This window comes from Mandrillus leucophaeus, unplaced genomic scaffold (genome assembly GCF_000951045.1).
Source record: "Mandrillus leucophaeus isolate KB7577 unplaced genomic scaffold, Mleu.le_1.0 Scaffold957, whole genome shotgun sequence".
NCBI lineage: Eukaryota > Metazoa > Chordata > Mammalia > Primates > Cercopithecidae > Mandrillus > Mandrillus leucophaeus.
In genome coordinates, this window is record NW_012110441.1 from 178239 (window position 1) to 195444 (window position 17206).

The following is a 17206-nucleotide window of genomic DNA, read 5'->3' on the forward strand; positions in this document are numbered from 1 at the left end:
TTTTTTTTTTTTTTTTTTTAGCAGTGAGGCATTTTTTTTTGGTGCTTTGTTTGTTTACTGGTATCTGCTTATAGAGAATTTGCATTTCAATACAGAAAGACTGAAGAGAAAGGAAGCACCCCCTGCAGAGAATGGTCACCGTGGCTCTCTGCACAACCGTGGCTCTCTGTGCAACCATGGCTCTCTGCAACTGTGGGTCTCTGTGCACAACTGTGGACTCACCTCCCCTGGCTCTGCCACTCATCCTCATGGCCGCCCATTCTGTAGCCTTGACCGTGCAGGCCTCCCGCTCCGTGCCTGGTGTGTCAGCAGCCCCATGAGGCAGGAGGCAGGGGATAATGTGCCCAGGTCACACAGCCAGTGAGTGGGAAGCTGAATTCCAATCCTGTCCCTGGGCCCTCCCCGGCCGTGGCCGCTAGACTAGGCCGTGCATGGGAAGCTGGATTCCAGTCCCGTCCCTGGGCCCTCCCTGGCTGTGGCCACTAGACTGGGCTGTGCGTGTGTGCACCTTGCACAGTTTGCGTCTTGATTTTGTCTTTCCACGTTGTGAGTGTTTTTCTGTCCTTGGGGAGTCTTGTGAGTTCCATCACCCCGGCCTTTCTCAGGGGAGGTTGAAGTGCTCCCGCTGGAAACATTCACACACGGAATTGAGGTTCTTGGGCAAAAATAATCCAGATTAAATAAAAGTCTTTTAAAATGTGCAGAATTTTAGGAAGCACTTTTTTACTCAGGAAGCTCTTGGATTTCTTATAGTGGACTGGCCCTTAATCATTTTATTCAGTGTTACTCTGAGAAAGTATTTAGGGTACATAGCATGAGGCATGTTAGTTGAATTTTCTGAGTGGTCAAACCTTTAACTTAAAAAAATGTTTTAATTTTAATTTTTGTGGGTACATAGTAAGTATATCAAACCTTAGCCTTTAAAGAGCCCAACCTCATACACAGATAATAACTTTTTATTTATTTATTTATTTATTTATTTATTTGAGACGGATTCTCACTCCGTCGCCGAGGTTGGAGTGCGATGGTGTGATCTCGATTGACAGCAAGCTTCGCCTCCCGGGTTCACGCCATTCTCCTGCCTCAGCTTCCTGAGTAGCTGGGACTACAGGCGCATGCCAACATGCCCGGCTAATTTTTTTGTATTTTTAGTAGAGACGGGATTTCACCATGTTGGCCAGGATGGTCTTGATCTCCTGACCTCGTGATCTGCCCACCTTGGCCTCCCAAAGCGCTGGGATTACAGGCGTGAGCCACCATGCCCGGCTGATAATAACTTTTTAATGAAAACTTTTCCTGAAGTGTAGCACATATTTCCTGTCTTCTGGGCAGTAGACTGGATGTAGTTTAGGCTGTTCTTGCAGCTACGTTTTTATCAGTAATGTCTTGTATTCTGCTTTCCAGTCATCACCCTCTGCAGAGCACAGTGATGTTGACTGCAGTGGCTTGTTTCCAAAGTACAGCACAGCTGCCCCTCCATACCCAACAGGGAGGGATTCCAGGAGCCCCCTTGACTATCAAAATCCTCTGGAGCCTAAGGCCCCTTTATAAAAGGGTATAGTGTTTGCATGTAACTTGTGTACATTCTCCTTCCTGCTCTAAATCATCTCTAGATTACTTATAAAATTAAATACAGTGTAAATGCTATGAAAATAGTTGTTGGACTATATTTTTTGAAATTTTTATTATTTTTTATTGTTGTTTTTCCCAAATATTTTCAGTCTGTGGTTGGTTGAGTCAGTGGACATGGCACCCTTGGCTGTGGGGGCCGGCTGTGCTTGTTGTCGTTTTGACTGAGTGCGTTTGTTTATTCAGTGCCTCCTGTTTGCCAGGCCCTGCCTTGGCTCTGGAAGTGCAGTGAATAGAACACATGTCTTCCCCACAGGGAAGTCTCTTCCACATTTGAGCCCTAGCACCTTATGAAGCTGGCACAGCAGGGTGAGGCTGGGGTTGGAGGGACTCACGTGGTCTCGCAGCCAGTGGGTGACGCCACGGAGACCCCAAGGCCCTTGGCCCCTGCCCTGCACTTTCCCCAGTTGGAGGGACTCACGTGGTCTCAGAGCCAGTGGGTTGACCCCACGGAGACCCCAAAGCCCTCGACCCCTGCCCTGCACTTTCCTCTGAGCCGTGGGCCGGCTGTGACCAGGAAGTCTCCAGGGTGGGTGGACGTTCGTGTGTCAAGTGAAACAGCCTCGACACACTTGGATGTGCTCTTCTATGTCTGTCGTGGTTTGTCATTCACGTTCCTGGTTCCCCCATAGTACAGAGATGATGAGGAACATGGAGCTGGCCCCGGAAGTGGATGTCGGCACCCTGGAGCCATTGCTTTCTGCACACGTGGTCTCTGAGCTGCTTGACACGTACATGTCCACACTCACTGTGAGTAGGGCCGGCCTGCGTGCCATAGACCCCCGTGCTGGTTGTACAAGTAATTGGGCCTGGCAGCAGGCAGGAGGCAGGGTGGGAAATGCCTTCGCATTGACTTCCTAGGGTACGTTGCTCAGTTGCCCAGGCTCTGCTTCCAGGCCCTGACAGGTCCGTTTGCTAGAAGAGGAGAATGGCCTCTTCTCTGGGCCTGGATCCGAAGCTTGTCCTCTGCTGGAGACGTGAGCCTGTGCCGTCCTCGGTAGGCTGGCCAGGGCCCAGGATGTCTGAACCGTGTGTGGCGGCACCTGCCAGCTCTCAGCTCTGAGTCCCAGGGTCAGGGGGGGTCAGTCAGGGACCAAAGGGCAAGTCCGTTTGCAGCTTGGTGACCACCAGGTGGTCTCAGAGTGAGAGGAGGGGGTCAGCAGGGTCTGCTTCTTAGACAAGGGTGTGTCCACCTAGCAAGGCAGCATTGTGACCAAAAGCAGAGGTGTCCTCAGGAGCTGGGGAAGGAGCGCTGTCTTCTCTTGGGACATGAGCTGCTGTGGTTGCTGAGTCTGGGCAGAGGAACAGGCCTGACCGGACCTGACTGGACCTGGTCAGCCTCGTTCGCTGTACACCTGGGACTCAGCGGCCTTGTCCTGCAGCATGAGGTGCAGCCAAAAGGGCATCTAGTTTCTTCTCCCTCTTTATCTGTACAAAGGTTCCAGTTAAATCCCTGCAGGCTGCCGTGGGCCCTGCCTCCCATGGGGGTGGCTCCTGGGTCCCTGCTCTGGAGTCCTCATTTGGGAACGAGGACTCTGGTGCCGTGTGTCTGGTTTCTGGAGCTGTGCATGCAGCCGACCAGGTGATTGGCATGACCCTCAGGCACCTGCTCTTCTCTCTTCTCTTCTCTTCTCTTCTCCATCATGCTGAACTTCCTTTAGTCAAACATCATCGCCTGGCTGCGGAAAGCACTGGAGACAGACAAGAAAGACTGGCTCAAAGAGACAGAACCGGAAGCCGACCAGGATGGGTACTACCAGACCACACTCCCTGCCATCGTCTTCCAGGTATCAAATGCAGGGGATTGGCACAGTTCCATTTCCTAGTGGATAGTAGGACCTATAGGTTTTACAGAGTGACACAGATACCCGGGATCTTCATCCGCAGAGTGTGGTGAAAATATTGAGAGCCCTGCCTGGTGCATCTAAGTCCTCTGCTGTCTCTGTCTTTCTCTCTGAAGCTGCAGAAACCTGGGACGATACTTACCAAATAGTTTTGCCCAAGGTCACTTTACTTTTCTGACTGGGTCTTTATGGGTTTGGACTAGAGCCTAATTATATGTTATTTATGTGCGACTTTCAAATGTGAGTTTGTTTGGTTGATATCCAGGATTTGTCCTAAAAAATGGCGCATGATTGAGTCTAAACAGGTAGATTTTGGGAGCGTCCATTATTTGTTTTGAGACGTAGTCTCACTCTGTCGCCCAGGCTGGAGTGCAGTAGCACACAGTCTTGGCTTACTGCAACCTCCACCTGGTGGGTCACGGCGTCCATTGGCCTTTAAAGTTGCTTTCCTGTTCGTTGGTTAAGGTTCTAAGTATTAGACCCACTTGCATTTTTACCACAGAGTCACTTTCCAATGCCCGAGCCTCACTAGGTGTTAGACCCAGTGTGTTCTCACCACGGATTCACTTTCTAGTGTTCGACCACCCTGTGTCCTGTTTGTCCTGCTTTTTTTTCTTTTGGCTCATCATGTGTTTTAATTTGAGTGGCATTGCTGAGGGATGGAGCCCAGTTGTGTTAGAATCCTCACTCAGGACTCTGGTCAGGCAGGAGTGAGGGCTGGTGGGTGACATTTCTCTCTGAATGATACCGTTGGTTATTGACAGGCTAGTCCAAACCCATTCCTTTGTTTGGAAACGGATGCTGTGAGAAACTCTGTGAGGAGAGCCCAGTGAGCTCTGTCCCCTTGTCCTTCCTCTCTGCCTGTGTCAGCTGCTGGCAGGGCCTGGCACACCCCAGGTCCAGATTCTTAGGAACTCTGCATCATGACGGTCACAGGGCCAGGGAAGGTGAGTCAGCCGCCTGAGGGGTGCCATCCCTGGTGAGGCTTCACTCCACACATTAGAACTCCAGTCACGTAGTGTGAGGACTGACATGGCCCCCATGGGAGAAAGCAGTTTGCCAGGAATTAAGAAATGAGTCACTTGGTACTTTCCCAGATGAGAAAGTTGTTTTTGTTTTTTTGTTTTTTTGTTTTTAAACTAACTTTGTTACTTTTCAGGTGGTTTCATTTTTTTTTCTCTGAATTTGTACTATCCTAAATGCCACTTAGCAAACGCGGGTTTTATATAACAGCAAACCTGCACTCTTAGTACACTCCTGTAAGATTATACCAGAATTAATAAGTTCTCCGATTTTTAGATGTTTGAACAGAATCTTCAAGTTGCTGCTCAGATAAGTGAAGATTTGAAAACAAAGGTACTAGTTTTGTGTCTTCAGCAGATGAATTCTTTCCTAAGCAGGTATGTCTTTTTGCCAGTATGCTAATGTACAAATTGAATGTTTTTAAAAAGTAGAAGCAAACATTTTTTGATCCTACTATGCCTGTTATTAAAAAAAAATTAAGCCTGTAGATTCCCCACGTGTCACTCCTGTGTTCTTCAAAAGCAAAGGGAGAGAGCGGAGCTTCTGGATCATCTTCCCCTTGAGTGGACCACATGCCTCCTTGGGCTCCCAGAGCCTATGGGTTGTGACGTCCTTAGTGATGCACCGGATGACACCAACTCTGTTGGAGTCAGGCTCCTCCCGTCGCCTGTTCTGAACTTCCTCGGGGTAGGGGTGGCGACTCCTGCTGCAGGGCCCACTTCGAAGTGGGGAGGGCGTCCTCGGCCGAGCTGGCCTTCCTCAGAAGGGTTCCAGGCAGCCATGACCTGGCACACCACCCTCCCCATGAGTTGTTGATGATAATTTTCAAACCTATACAGATGTGCAAAGAATGGTGTAAAAAACTGCTGTGTTCACCATCATGCAGTCCAGAAGCCATTCCCTCCAAAGCCCCCTTGCCTAATCTGTTCTCCCCTGCCCATTCTGCTCTCTCTGCTGAAATACCTTGAGGCAAACCCCAGGCACTATGGCATGGTATTTATGACCCTCTCTCAAGCCACTGCAGTGCCATCAAGTCAGAGACATGCACAGTGACTCCATGGGGTCATCCAATGCCAAGTCTGCATTTGGGTTTTATCTCAAATGTGTCTTTCGATAGTTGTGAATCAGATCGGACTGCATCACATGAGGGCTTAGGGTTCCTAGGCCTCTGGTAAGCAGAACAGCCCCTTCCCTCCTTAAGCTGCTGCTTGTAGATCTCTGTAGAGAGATGTCCCTCAGCCTCGTCCTCAGTCTGCCATCAGCTCCCGAGCCAGATACTGGCTCCGCAGGCTTGGATCCCACTTATTGGCAAGTGTGTCTTCCACGATGTGGCACATCAGGAGACGTGGCATCTGTAGGTCCTGTCCTGGTGGCTTAGATACTACAGCCACACTGCCCACTCAGAGTTCCCATCTGCCATCCATCGATGGGGGTCATGCCCAAGTCCCCACTGGCAACCCGTCAACAGGGGTCACAGTTGAGTCGCCACTGGCCCTCCATCCATAGAGGTCTTAGCCAAGTCCCCACTGGCCAAGTCTTAGCCAAGTTCCCATTGGCCGTCTATCCACAGAGGTCATGGCCAAGTCCCTATTGGCCATCTGTCCATGGGGATCTTGGCCTGAGTTTGTTTCTTTGGAGGTCATTGTCATTTATGAGGTTAGATTCTTCTATAAAGAGACCGTCCCTGATCACCCTCAGCTTTTTCATGACCTGAACCACACTTTGGACAGAAATGCTAACTTCTTTCCCTTTAATTGCCAGCTTTCAGTTTGCTCCTTTCTTAACATCTCTTAGAAATAGAAACGGTATTTGTTGTACAATTCTTCCACTCCCATATGTGCTTGAGAATGCCCACAATAAGTTTAAAAATAGAGCGGGTCACTATCTCTGTGTGTTTTCCTGACGTTTCAAGTGTGTTTTTAATTGGATGACTTCAGGGACAGTTTCTGAAAGGGACATTTTACCTGACATTTGATGATGTTCCTAACACTATGAGTTTCTAGGTGAAGTGTACAGTAAATAAGGTAAAGCTTTCCCAGTTCCTCATAATCAAATATGTAGTATATTTTTACAATCAGAATGCTGAACCATATTTTTTCTTTCTCCTTTTTTCAGTTATTTTTTACCAACTCCTCAAAATTTTTATATTTTTAAATTGTTTTTTAAGAGACAAGGTCGGCCGGGTGCGGCGGCTCATGCCTGTAATCCCAGCACTTTGGGAGGCCGAGGCGGGTGGATCACGAGGTCAGGAGTTCGAGACCAGCCTGGCCAATATGGTAAAACCCCGTCTCTACTAAAAATACAAAAATTAGCTGGGCGTGGTGGTACACACCTGTAGTCCCACCTGCTTGGGCAGCTGAGGCAGGAGAATCACTTGAACCCGGGAGGTGGAGGTTGCAGTGAGCCGAGGTCGCACCACTGCACTCCAGCCTGCGTTACAGAACAAGACTCCATCTCAAAAAAAAAAAAAAAAAAGAGATAAGGTCTCATTAGGTTGCCCATGCTGGAGTGCAGTGGTAGTTCACTGCAGCGCAGCCAGCAGCCTTTGACTCCTGGGCTCAAGTGGTCTTCCTGCCTCAGCCTCCTAATGAGCCATATTTTAAAGCCTGAAGTGAAGTTATTTTTTGATCCATTTAAGTGATCAGCCTCTCTGTCCTTCCATTAGTCTGGATCGTCTAAAGATTGTTTTATTTTTAGAGGCTCATCCGGTCAGATGTTAGTGATGTGAAATATCAGGCCAGGCATGACGTCAGCATGGCATTTGAAACAGCTCCATGTTGTCCTTAGTGCTGTTTGACTGAAGCCTGTCTGTCCTCAGATATAAGGATGAAGCGCAGCTGTATAAAGAAGAGCACCTGAGGAATCGGCAGCACCCACACTGCTACGTTCAGTATATGATAGCCATCATCAACAACTGCCAGACCTTCAAGTGAGTGTGGCCGGATGCTGTGGTGGGGGACCAGTGGAGGCTGGCCTGCCCAGCCGCTGTGTTGAACCTGAACCATTTCCTTGCAGAGAATCCATAGTCAGTTTAAAAAGAAAGTATTTAAAGAATGAAGTGGAAGAGGGCGTGTCTCTGAGCCAGCCCAGCATGGACGGGATTTTAGATGCCATCGCGAAGGAGGGCTGCAGCGGTTTGCTGGAGGAGGTCTTCCTGGACCTGGAGGTGGGCCTGGCTCTTTCCTTCTACCGTTTTCGGGGCCAAAGCATGGTGATTCCTGACTGCCCTCTGGGACACAGGCTGTGAACTGTACCGTGCGGACGCCATCCGGGGAGCCGGGCTGTGCACTTGCATTCAGGTCAAATCGCTCAGAGCACCTCCATTTTCTGTGATGCTGCATGCTTTGTATGATGCAGGGTCCTTATGCACAATTCAGTAGGTTCACCCAGTAAGTATGAGAGATATCAGACGATTTAGTGGATTACAAAATAGAAACAGATATGTAGGAACCTGTCAAAAAGTCAAATTGAGAGTGCATACACACACACACGCATCATCTCCCATAGATCAGTTTCGCTTTTGAATATAGATACACAAAAATCATTAATAAAATGAATTTAATATTGTATCAAAGGCATAACCTACCATGAAATGTAGGGGATATTTCAGAAACATAAAGATGGTTTAACATTATTTAGATGTATTGGCAAAAGTCAGAATATATTTTAAAAATAAGACCATGTAGGCCAGGTGCGGTGGCTCACGCCTGTAATCCCAGCACTTTGGGAGGCCGACATGGGCAGATCACCTGAGGTTGGGAGTTTGAGACCAGCCTGACCACCATGGAGAAACCCCGTCTCTACTAAAAATACAAAATTAGCCAGGTGTGGTGGCACATGCCTGTAATCCCAGCTACTTAGGAGGCTGAGGCAGGAGAATTGCTTGAACCCAGGAGGCGGAAGTTGTAGTGAGCCAAGATCGCGCCATTGCACTCTAGCCTGGGCAACGAGTGAAACTCCATCTCAAAACAAAACAAAACAAAACAAAAATAAGACCATGGCCATCTGGTGGTCCTGCTAGAAAGGTGTTCCTGGGATGAGGGATGGGATTGGTTGCTGATTTCATCAGTGTCTGGTTGTGCAAGAGAACGGAAATGTGTGTGAAAGTGTCCCCAAAGAGGCAGACGCTTGTAACTTTCGCAAAAATGACTTAGAAAGCAAGAAGGAAATATTTACATTTGAAATTATTTCAAAATTTAAAAAGAATATATAGAAAAATGGACGAAGGACAGGAACGGCCACCTCATATTAAAAGCAACACCAGTGTCCTCACCATGAAAGTAGACGCCCAGTCTTATCCTCGAAGCAACGAATGCTCAACGGGACCTGCCTCTCAGTAGGATGGCAGGAGCCGGAGATGCGGATGCCTCTCAGGCTTGTTGAGGGCGCGAGAGAAAGGGGCTGTTTGGATTCTGTGTGGGCCTGAACTGGATTGGGTTTTGGAGGGCCGCTTGGAAATACAGCCATTGTAGTTTTAATTTGTAACTTTTACTGAAGTTTTAATTTGTATACTTCTATTGGAGTTTTAATTTGTATATTTCTATTGGAGTTTTAATTTGTATACTTTTATTGGAGTTTTAATTTGTATACTTTTATTGGAGTTTTAATGTATATACTTTTTGACTGAAAAATTCAACTTTAAGGAATTTCATCAGTAGAATTATACAGATTCACTGTTGCATTATTGCAAAATGTGAAAAAAATTTAAATGTCCATCAATAGAGAATTGGGCAAATAAATACAATAAATATATGTAGCCATTAAAGGTAAAATGTATACATGCACAGGTATTTCCATCTTTAACATGTCATTTTGTGAAGCTCATCACAGAAATTGTAGTATAAATCTCCTCTACTTAAAGTACACATTTGCAGATTATATAATGGAATTTTTACCTGAGCGCGCATTGCTGTTGTGATTAGAAAAGCAGTGCCATGTAGCAAAGGCACACGGAAGTGCCTCCCTCCCACACGCACTCAGCCCGTGTGGGACGTTGAGGTGACGATTTCTATGATCTGTTTCTGCTTTTCAGCAACATCTGAATGAACTGATGACGAAGAAGTGGCTATTAGGATCAAACGCTGTAGACATTATCTGTGTCACTGTGGAAGACTATTTCAACGATTTTGCCAAAATTAAAAAGCCATATAAGAAGGTAAGAAGGTGGGACCTAGTCCCCTAGTCCCCTTCACGGAGGGCTCACCTCTCACCCTGCTCAGAATTCAGCATCCAGTGGGCCCCTCCGCGAGTGAACGTTCACTCGTCGTCCTGTCAGCTCAAGGGAGGCAAGAGGCTCTGCGGACGCTGCCTCCCTGGGACGCGGCTCTGGTAAAAGTGGCGGGGGCCCTGTGGCGCCCACTCGAGGTGGAGGGAGCTGTGGTTCCCGGACAGGCCCGTGTGCCCCGTCTTCTTGCCCCTCCACGCACCCCAGGGGTTTCTTTCCACTTCAGACCCTCCTTCCTGCAGGACCTAGGTTCCTCTTTCCTCCAAAATGTCTGCCACGTTTGGCAGATGCTGCCGTCGTTATCAAAGGCAGCAGCAGCCACTGACACCGGCCCGTCTGTGGACCGAGTGCTGCTGCGCAGCACGCGCCTCACCCACGTCTGTCCTGCTGGTGCAGGGCTGCAGGTCACGGTCACTGTTCCCCGCCGAGCCCCCGCTCCTCCTCTGCGGCGAGATTCCCAGAGCCGTGGCGAGCGAGGAGTGGGCCCAGCCTCCGGGGAGCCGCTGGCAGCCCCGACCTGGGTTTCCGTGGAAGTGCTCGTGGCCGCCGGAGCCGCGGAGCCTGCCGCTGACCGCGTGTTTCTCCCCAGAGGATGACGGCCGAGGCGCACCGGCGCGTGGTGGTGGAGTACCTGCGGGCCGTCATGCAGAAGCGCATCTCCTTCCGGAGCCCGGAGGAGCGCAAGGAGGGCGCGGAGAAGATGGTGAGGGAGGCGGAGCAGCTGCGCTTCCTGTTCCGGAAGCTGGCGTCCGTGAGTGTCGCGCCGCGCCGCGCCGGGTGGGGAAAGCCCGCCGCCCCGCAGCCGCGTTCAGCCTCCGCCCCGGACTCTGAGCCGGTAGATGAGAGAGCGTGTGTGTGTGTCAGGCGGGGCCCTGGCTCCAGGTGCTGCCTGAGCTTGTGGTTGGACACGAATGACCGCGGAGGCAGGCGCGGCGCCGGCTCCCTGAGGGACGCTTCCGCCTGGCCGCCTCCCACTGACGCGCCCTCACCCAGACCCGGGCGGCTCCTGAGCTTTCAGGGTAGATCCTGAGGAGTCAGGGGAAGAGCGAGGTTCCCAGTCAGGAAGGGGCTCCGCCAGAATCCGGCCGCTCCCGGGGCGCGGGGACAGCCCAGGGCGGCCCCTCACAGTCCCGCTGCCTTCCAGGGTTTCGGGGAAGACGTGGACGGATACTGTGACACCATCGTGGCTGTGGCCGAAGTGATCAAGCTGACAGACCCTTCTCTGCTCTACCTGGAAGTCTCCACTCTGGTCAGCAAGTATCCAGACATCAGGTAAGGGATGCACGTCTGCCTTAGTCCCTCCTTCCGTCACGGGGCGGGTGAGGCTCCCGGTTGGCCAGGTGAACCCTGCAGCGCGGCAGGGGTTCAGGTGCGGGGAGCAGAGCGGCTCCTGTGCTGCCCTCCGTCAGGCCTGGGCTGCGGTATGGGTGGGTGGAGCTCGCGGGGCACACCCCGGGTGGGGACAGTGGGGGCAGCGCTGTGACAGCTCTGCTGTGTCTGGTGGGGAAGATTTGGCCTGTGGAGTGGCCTGAGCGGGGCGAGTTTAGGAAGTTTCCTCTGTGCTCATGGTGGACTCAGTAGGGCCCAAGTGCCGCTCAGACCGGACACCCTCCGAGGACGTGATTACAGGGAGTCCCCAGTGCCAGGCTCAGGGAAGGGGACCCACGCACGTCCCCCCGCTGCCATGCTGGCTCCAGGCTCCAGGCCAGCCTTCGCAGCCCCCGTCTCAGGGCACCTGCCACTTCCCCAAGGGGCCACTTCCGTGGCTGCAGCTGTGCCACCTCTGTCCCATCATCTTGCCATTTCTGGTTGAACGTGGAAAACGGGGTCTTGAGCTCTCCACAGTCTCTGCTCTGGTTGGGCGGGAACAAAGATTTATAAAAGCAGTGTTGAAAAATCTTTCTGCAATTGGATTGAGAAAAGGCAGAGTAAGATGAAAACGCAGGCTTGTCTCCCGCTGAAAAGGGAGAGGCGCTGTTTGTCTGCAGCTGTCCTCACCCCCTGCGTTCTGTGGGCTGGGGTGGTGAGGCCGTGAGCCTCTGGCAGCGTGGCGCATCGTGGGGGTGCTAAGTGGGCATGGGCTGACGCCTCCCCATCCCCAGGGACGACCACATCGGTGCGCTGCTGGCTGTGCGTGGGGATGCCAGCCGTGACATGAAGCAGACCATCATGGAGACCCTGGAGCAGGGCCCGGCGCAGGCCAGCCCCAGCTACGTGCCCCTCTTCAAGGACATTGTGGTGCCCAGCCTGAACGTGGCCAAGCTGCTCAAGTAGCCTCCGCCGGCCTGCCCCGCACGCCCGTGCACAGCCCCAGTCCCTGCCCTCAGAAGCGCGGGAAAGCCGATTGCTCTCCTTGGCCACATGTGCTGCTTTCAGCTGCACGGCCTGTGCTTAGGCGCCAGCTTGATACACCGGGTATGCGTGGAGTGAGCGTCCGGAGGCCACGTGCAGAGGCCCCTCATTGTGCTCTCAAAGCCCTGTGTGCGCAGGGCTCTGCCACATAGCCTCTCTGGGGTGCTTGTTTGTTGCAGTGGTTGAAGGCGTGTGGGGCGCAGGGGACGTGAACCTCCGTGCCCCTCTCCTCCCTGGGCCTTCACCGCACCCCATCTGCTGTAAGTGCTCGGAACCCTGTCACCTAATTAAAGTTTCTCGGCTTCCTCAGAGAAATGAAAAGGCCACGCATTCTCTTTTCTGGTGAAGGTTTTCTGACTAGTGATCTAGCAGTGCCTAGGAACTGTGGTCAACCACAGTAAAAGTCTTCCCTCAGCTTGGAGGGCACCCTCCTGGTCTCCTCCTGTCTGGCATCCCCAGACTTACTCCTTGGGTCCTTTGAGAGATGAGACACTCACCAGCTACACCCAGGAAGCCCTGTCCCCACCCTTAGGTGAGCAGACCTCTGGCACCGGGTGGTGCCAGCCAAGTCAGCCGTACCTGGTAGACGAGCAATGGCAGGAGTGTAAATTTTAGTAAAAGTAAATATGAAAGTGAATATTTACTTGGAGTACATTTCAAGACCTGTGAATCATGCTTTTCCTGATACAGAATCCTTTAAATTCTCTTTTCCAAAATGTACCCATCTCTCTACAGCATCTGCCTTCAATGGTAGCATCATTTTGCACGTTAATCTTTAATTTTTTTCCAAAGCTAATCAAGGCATTACCCCAGAGGCCGGGCGCAGTGGCTCATGCCTGTAATCCCAGCACTTTGGGAGGCCAAAGTGGGTGGATCATTTGAGATCAGGAGTTTGAGACCAGCCTGGCCAACATGGTGAAACCCCATCTCTACTAAAAATACAAAAATTGGCCAGGTGTGGTGGTGCATGCCTGTAATTCCAGCTGCTTGGGAGGCTGGGGCAGGAGAATTGCTTGAACCCTGGAGGCGGAGGTTGCAGTGAGCCAAGATTGCACTACTGCACTCCAGCCTGGGCGACGGAGCGAGACTTCGTCTCAAAGGAGCGGGGATATTACCCAGGATGAGCAGGGAGCCCTGGGTCCTGGTGTTCCAAGGGGCAGACTCCTGTGCTTTCTTAGTTTTCAGAAAAGTATTGATTCGGTTGAGTGAGTGAAAGGCATTGACCTTCATTCCTCCTCTTACCTGTGTATACAGCACCTTGTTCCCTCCATCCCTGTCTCAGAGCCCCAGGGACTCGCAGGTGGGAGAGGTGGGGGTGTCAGCGGGCCCATCTGTTCCTGTGAGGACCCCGCAAGTCTGGCCCATGGGCCCCGTGCAGTGCAGGTGGGTGTGAGGACCTCCCGTGGCTGCCCATGGACCGCAGGTACTCCAGCCTGAGGACACGCTTTGTTAGCTCTCAAGACGTTTTTGAGATGGCAGAGTTGACATTTTACTTTTATTTCATCCTCACAAGATGTGAAAAATTCACAAATGAGACTTTTTCTTGAAATAATCAAAACTTAAGTGGAGTTAAGTAACCGAGGAGCAACAGGGACTCAGAAGGGGGGGCTCTTCCCAGAACATCCGGCAGGCGTGCTGTTCCATGTGCCTCTTAACCCAGCTTCCCGCTCAGCAGCAGGCCTTGAGTGCACCTGGCATACAGTAAGTGCTCAGTAAATGCATATGAATTAATAAAATTCATAGTGTTCACAGTCATCAGAGTGCCCCTTATAAGAATGAAAAATGTGTTTATTTTCCCACTGAGAGGGAATTCTTGTTACTTCTGGAATGAGTGCCCAGGGCGAACGGTGGTGAGTGTGCAGCCCTCACTGGTGTTTTGCTCTATTTCTGTGTGAGGGTCACCACTGGGCCCCACGGTCACTAGTCACTGGTCACATCCACTTCAGGGGTGCCTGCAATAACAGTGAACCAAGCATTTGGCTACTTGGCCTTGGAGGCCAAGCTGAAACCAGACAGCAAGTTCTGGGACCACTAATGTGCATGATTTGGGGGACAGGACGCCAGCCAGAATGTGCGGGAAGGTGTGGGGATGCCTCTGGCAGAGGCAGTGTTTGGTGCCTGGGCAGTGGGTGTCCACCCTGATACCAGGAGAAGGTTGTCTCCACCCCACGTACTACAGGACGCCAGGGTGAGGCCTGTGGCCACCTCCTAGTAGGAGAGCAGTGGCCACCCAAACGGAAGGCCAGTGCCTGCTGCCTGCGTGGGAGCGTCTGGTTGCAAAGTGGCCATCAGGGAAGTGGATGCACAGGTAGGGCTGGTGTGGCTGCAGCTCATCCCCGGGACCGTGGACCCACGCCCCTTCCACCGGGTGCGGCCTCCAGGCCACTTGGCCCTTGGTCGAAAGGGTGTCTTTCAAGTTAGGGCAGCTCCCTGATCTCCTCTTACCCGGGGGCAGGCGGGAGGTTTCAGTGAGGGAGTCCCATGTCTCTTTAACGATGAGGCTCTGCTGCTGTTCATGGCCTCAGCCCCCACGTCTGTCGACTGCAGTCTCAGCTGCTGTAAGGGCACCCCCAAAACGCGGGGCCCTGGCACATGGGGTTCCTTTTTGTCCAGAGGAAGCTGGCAGGCATCGCCTTCCCACCTGGGGAATCCTGGTTGCCCCCAGCCCCCAGAAGGGTCAAGCCATCCAGGCTCTAGACTCTCAGCCCACCTCTCTCCAGCCCCAGGCCCACCTGCTCTAGGCCACTTGAGTGTCTCAGGCACCTCATCCTCCTGCTCAGGCCTGGGTGAGCATTGTTCCCACCACCCGAATCCCAGCCTATGCCTTAGCTACTCCCTCACACCCTCCCCAGGGGGCTCTGACATCTGTCTGCACCGGAGGGGGCTGTGCTCAGATCCAGGGGTCGCTCCACAGCCATGTCCAGCGGCTTCCTCACACCAGCTAGGAAGGGCAGCAACAGCACACGCACACACACGCACACATGCACATGTGCATGCACACGGGCACACACACATGCACACGTCTCTGTCAGTGCTAATTTTTGGGCAAAGTGATGTCTGCCTACAGGAGACTGCTCCTTAAATTCTCGTAGGTAGATGATTTCTCATTTATAAACAAAGTTTGCACCCAAAATGCCTTGAAATGTTTTTAATAGAATCGGTCTAGCAATCATTCAGGATTTTGGTGATGGGCCCTCCCTGTCTGGACACTGCCAACCCACAGCTGAGGGGCATTTAAGGCACGTCATTTTGTGATTAGAATTACACAAAGTTTGATTAATATTACAGCTGCAAAATTAACATACACAGTTTTCACTCATTTAAAATATTTTGTTTTGATGAAATTCTTTGCTTTCACAATAATCAATAGTACACAGTATATTGACTCTGTAACAAAATTATTTTTGAGAAAATACAGAAGTGAGAAATAGTGATTTCCTCAATTTGTTTATAGTCTATTACAAAGTAGGCCAAAGTTCAGTATTAAATAAATAGATATCCTAATAAAAGTTTTTACAAGTTTTCCTAAGGAAATACATTCATAAGACTGTTTACCTTCGGTTTGACAGCAGTGACAGGAACGTGGGGATTCCCAATCATGACGAGTCCCTAGCACTCGGCTCCTGGCACCCACGGCCCAGGCGCGCTGCATCACCTGGTGGGGTGCAGCCTGGCTTTTGCGAGTGAGGTCTTCTCATTGGAACTCTGGTTCCATGTTTGTGCTTAGCCTGTGTGCGGTTCTCGTAAACACAGAACGCCTGCCTGCCCACCCCGGGTGTGAAGACTGACGGGTCAAGGAGGTGTTGGTGAGACTGTTGTGTTCACCATGTGGAGATCAGGTGGTGATTACCGCATCTTCTTTGCTGACTTTGGTAACTGGGTGTCCAGTGGGGAGCGACCGGGAGTGGCCAAGCTGTTGCCTGGACTCAGCTTCTGACTCTGCAGCCAGGAGTCAGATGCAGGCCCAAGGGTCCAGGGGAGTTGTTCAGCACCTGGAATCACGCACTGCGCTGTGGGCCACGCGACGCTTCTGGCTTGTTCTCCCAGGCACAGACAGGCACTTGGAAGGCAGCTTTGCTCCTCTGGTCACCCGGAGACCTCCTAGCAGTGCAGATGGGACAAACTGAGGGCCTGGGGGAACACCCACTCATGCCCGGAAGGCCAGGCCCCGGCCTGCTCCGGTGAACGTCAGGATAGTGGCTGCAGCAGGGAACCAGGGCTGGCCTTGGATCTGTCCAGCAGAGTCACTGACCGGGCAGGCTTTGCTGCATAGAGGATGGCTGCATTTTGTGCTCAGAGTTGGCTGAAATGGCTGCGAAGTGTGGACAGTGACCACTGAATCCCAAAAGTCACTGCACTTGATCTGATCCAAATACCAGTGACTGCAGTTAGGGTAGAGAGCTTCTCCGAAGCAGGGGTCATGGAGGCTTTTGTGTGGCTGAGGCTTCCCTTTTTCACAACAGTAAGAAGCTATCAATGGGAAATTGTGGACTTTTCCCACCAGGGACTCAATGTGCAATATTCAGTCAATATAAAACTCTTAAGAACTCCTCCTTACTGGTGACTGTCAACACTGGATCTAAGACGTGAACAGTCTAATTTTCCTGAGCAAGGAGCTGCAAGTCTGGCTTTAGAAAAGCCCTTAGGAGTGTCCCACCTCCACCGCGCAGGCAGGTTTTAGGTGGGGTGGACCCTGTGGGACTTGCCCTCTGAGGGATGGATGGACTCAGAGCCCCTCCCCGGCTCAGCACCCGCGGCCTCCGCCCACTCAATGGACTGCGCCTCCCAGATCTCAGGCTGGATGATCTCCCTGCAGAGGACCAGAAGCTCTGTCCAAGGCCTCGGCCTGGGATGCTGGAAGGGGTGGGAAGGGTCCGGGGTCCAGGACAAGCCCAGGGGTCTCAGCAGGTCCTCCTTGGAGGGCCTGAGCCTGGTGAGGGGGACGGTGCCCTGGGCCCCTCCATGCCCCCTTGGTTCGCCCTGCTTTGTTAAGGGGGCCAGAGCAGCTGCTGGGCCCCACAGTCCACTTAAGGAACGGCCATGATTCTTGGAAAGCGCCGCCCACCAGGCCACCTTTCACCCAGCCAGGGCCCCCGGGGCGACCTCCGGGCCAGGTGCGGCAGGTCAGGCCGGA

General features: G+C 52.0%; 1 protein-coding gene and 1 long non-coding RNA gene across 2 annotated transcripts in view; both read left to right on the forward strand.

Moving 5' to 3' along the window:
* The window catches only part of EXOC3 (exocyst complex component 3), a 25184-nt gene extending 12791 nt beyond the window's left edge, over positions 1–12393 (forward strand). Inside the window, exons 5-13 of the mRNA XM_011970586.1 lie at positions 2262–2379; positions 3291–3416; positions 4773–4873; positions 7315–7425; positions 7512–7662; positions 9529–9651; positions 10310–10471; positions 10865–10992; positions 11823–12393. Of these exons, the coding sequence (XP_011825976.1) occupies positions 2262–2379; positions 3291–3416; positions 4773–4873; positions 7315–7425; positions 7512–7662; positions 9529–9651; positions 10310–10471; positions 10865–10992; positions 11823–11994 (1192 nt within the window). The 3' untranslated portion in view covers positions 11995–12393. The remainder of the gene's footprint in view (positions 1–2261; positions 2380–3290; positions 3417–4772; positions 4874–7314; positions 7426–7511; positions 7663–9528; positions 9652–10309; positions 10472–10864; positions 10993–11822) is intronic.
* A 1262-nt stretch (positions 12394–13655) lies between these two features.
* On the forward strand, positions 13656–16622 carry LOC105532410. Its single transcript, XR_001004969.1, has 2 exons — positions 13656–13773; positions 15826–16622. It is a non-coding gene; the product is annotated as an uncharacterized LOC105532410 (long non-coding RNA).
* Positions 16623–17206: the final 584 nt, after the last annotated feature.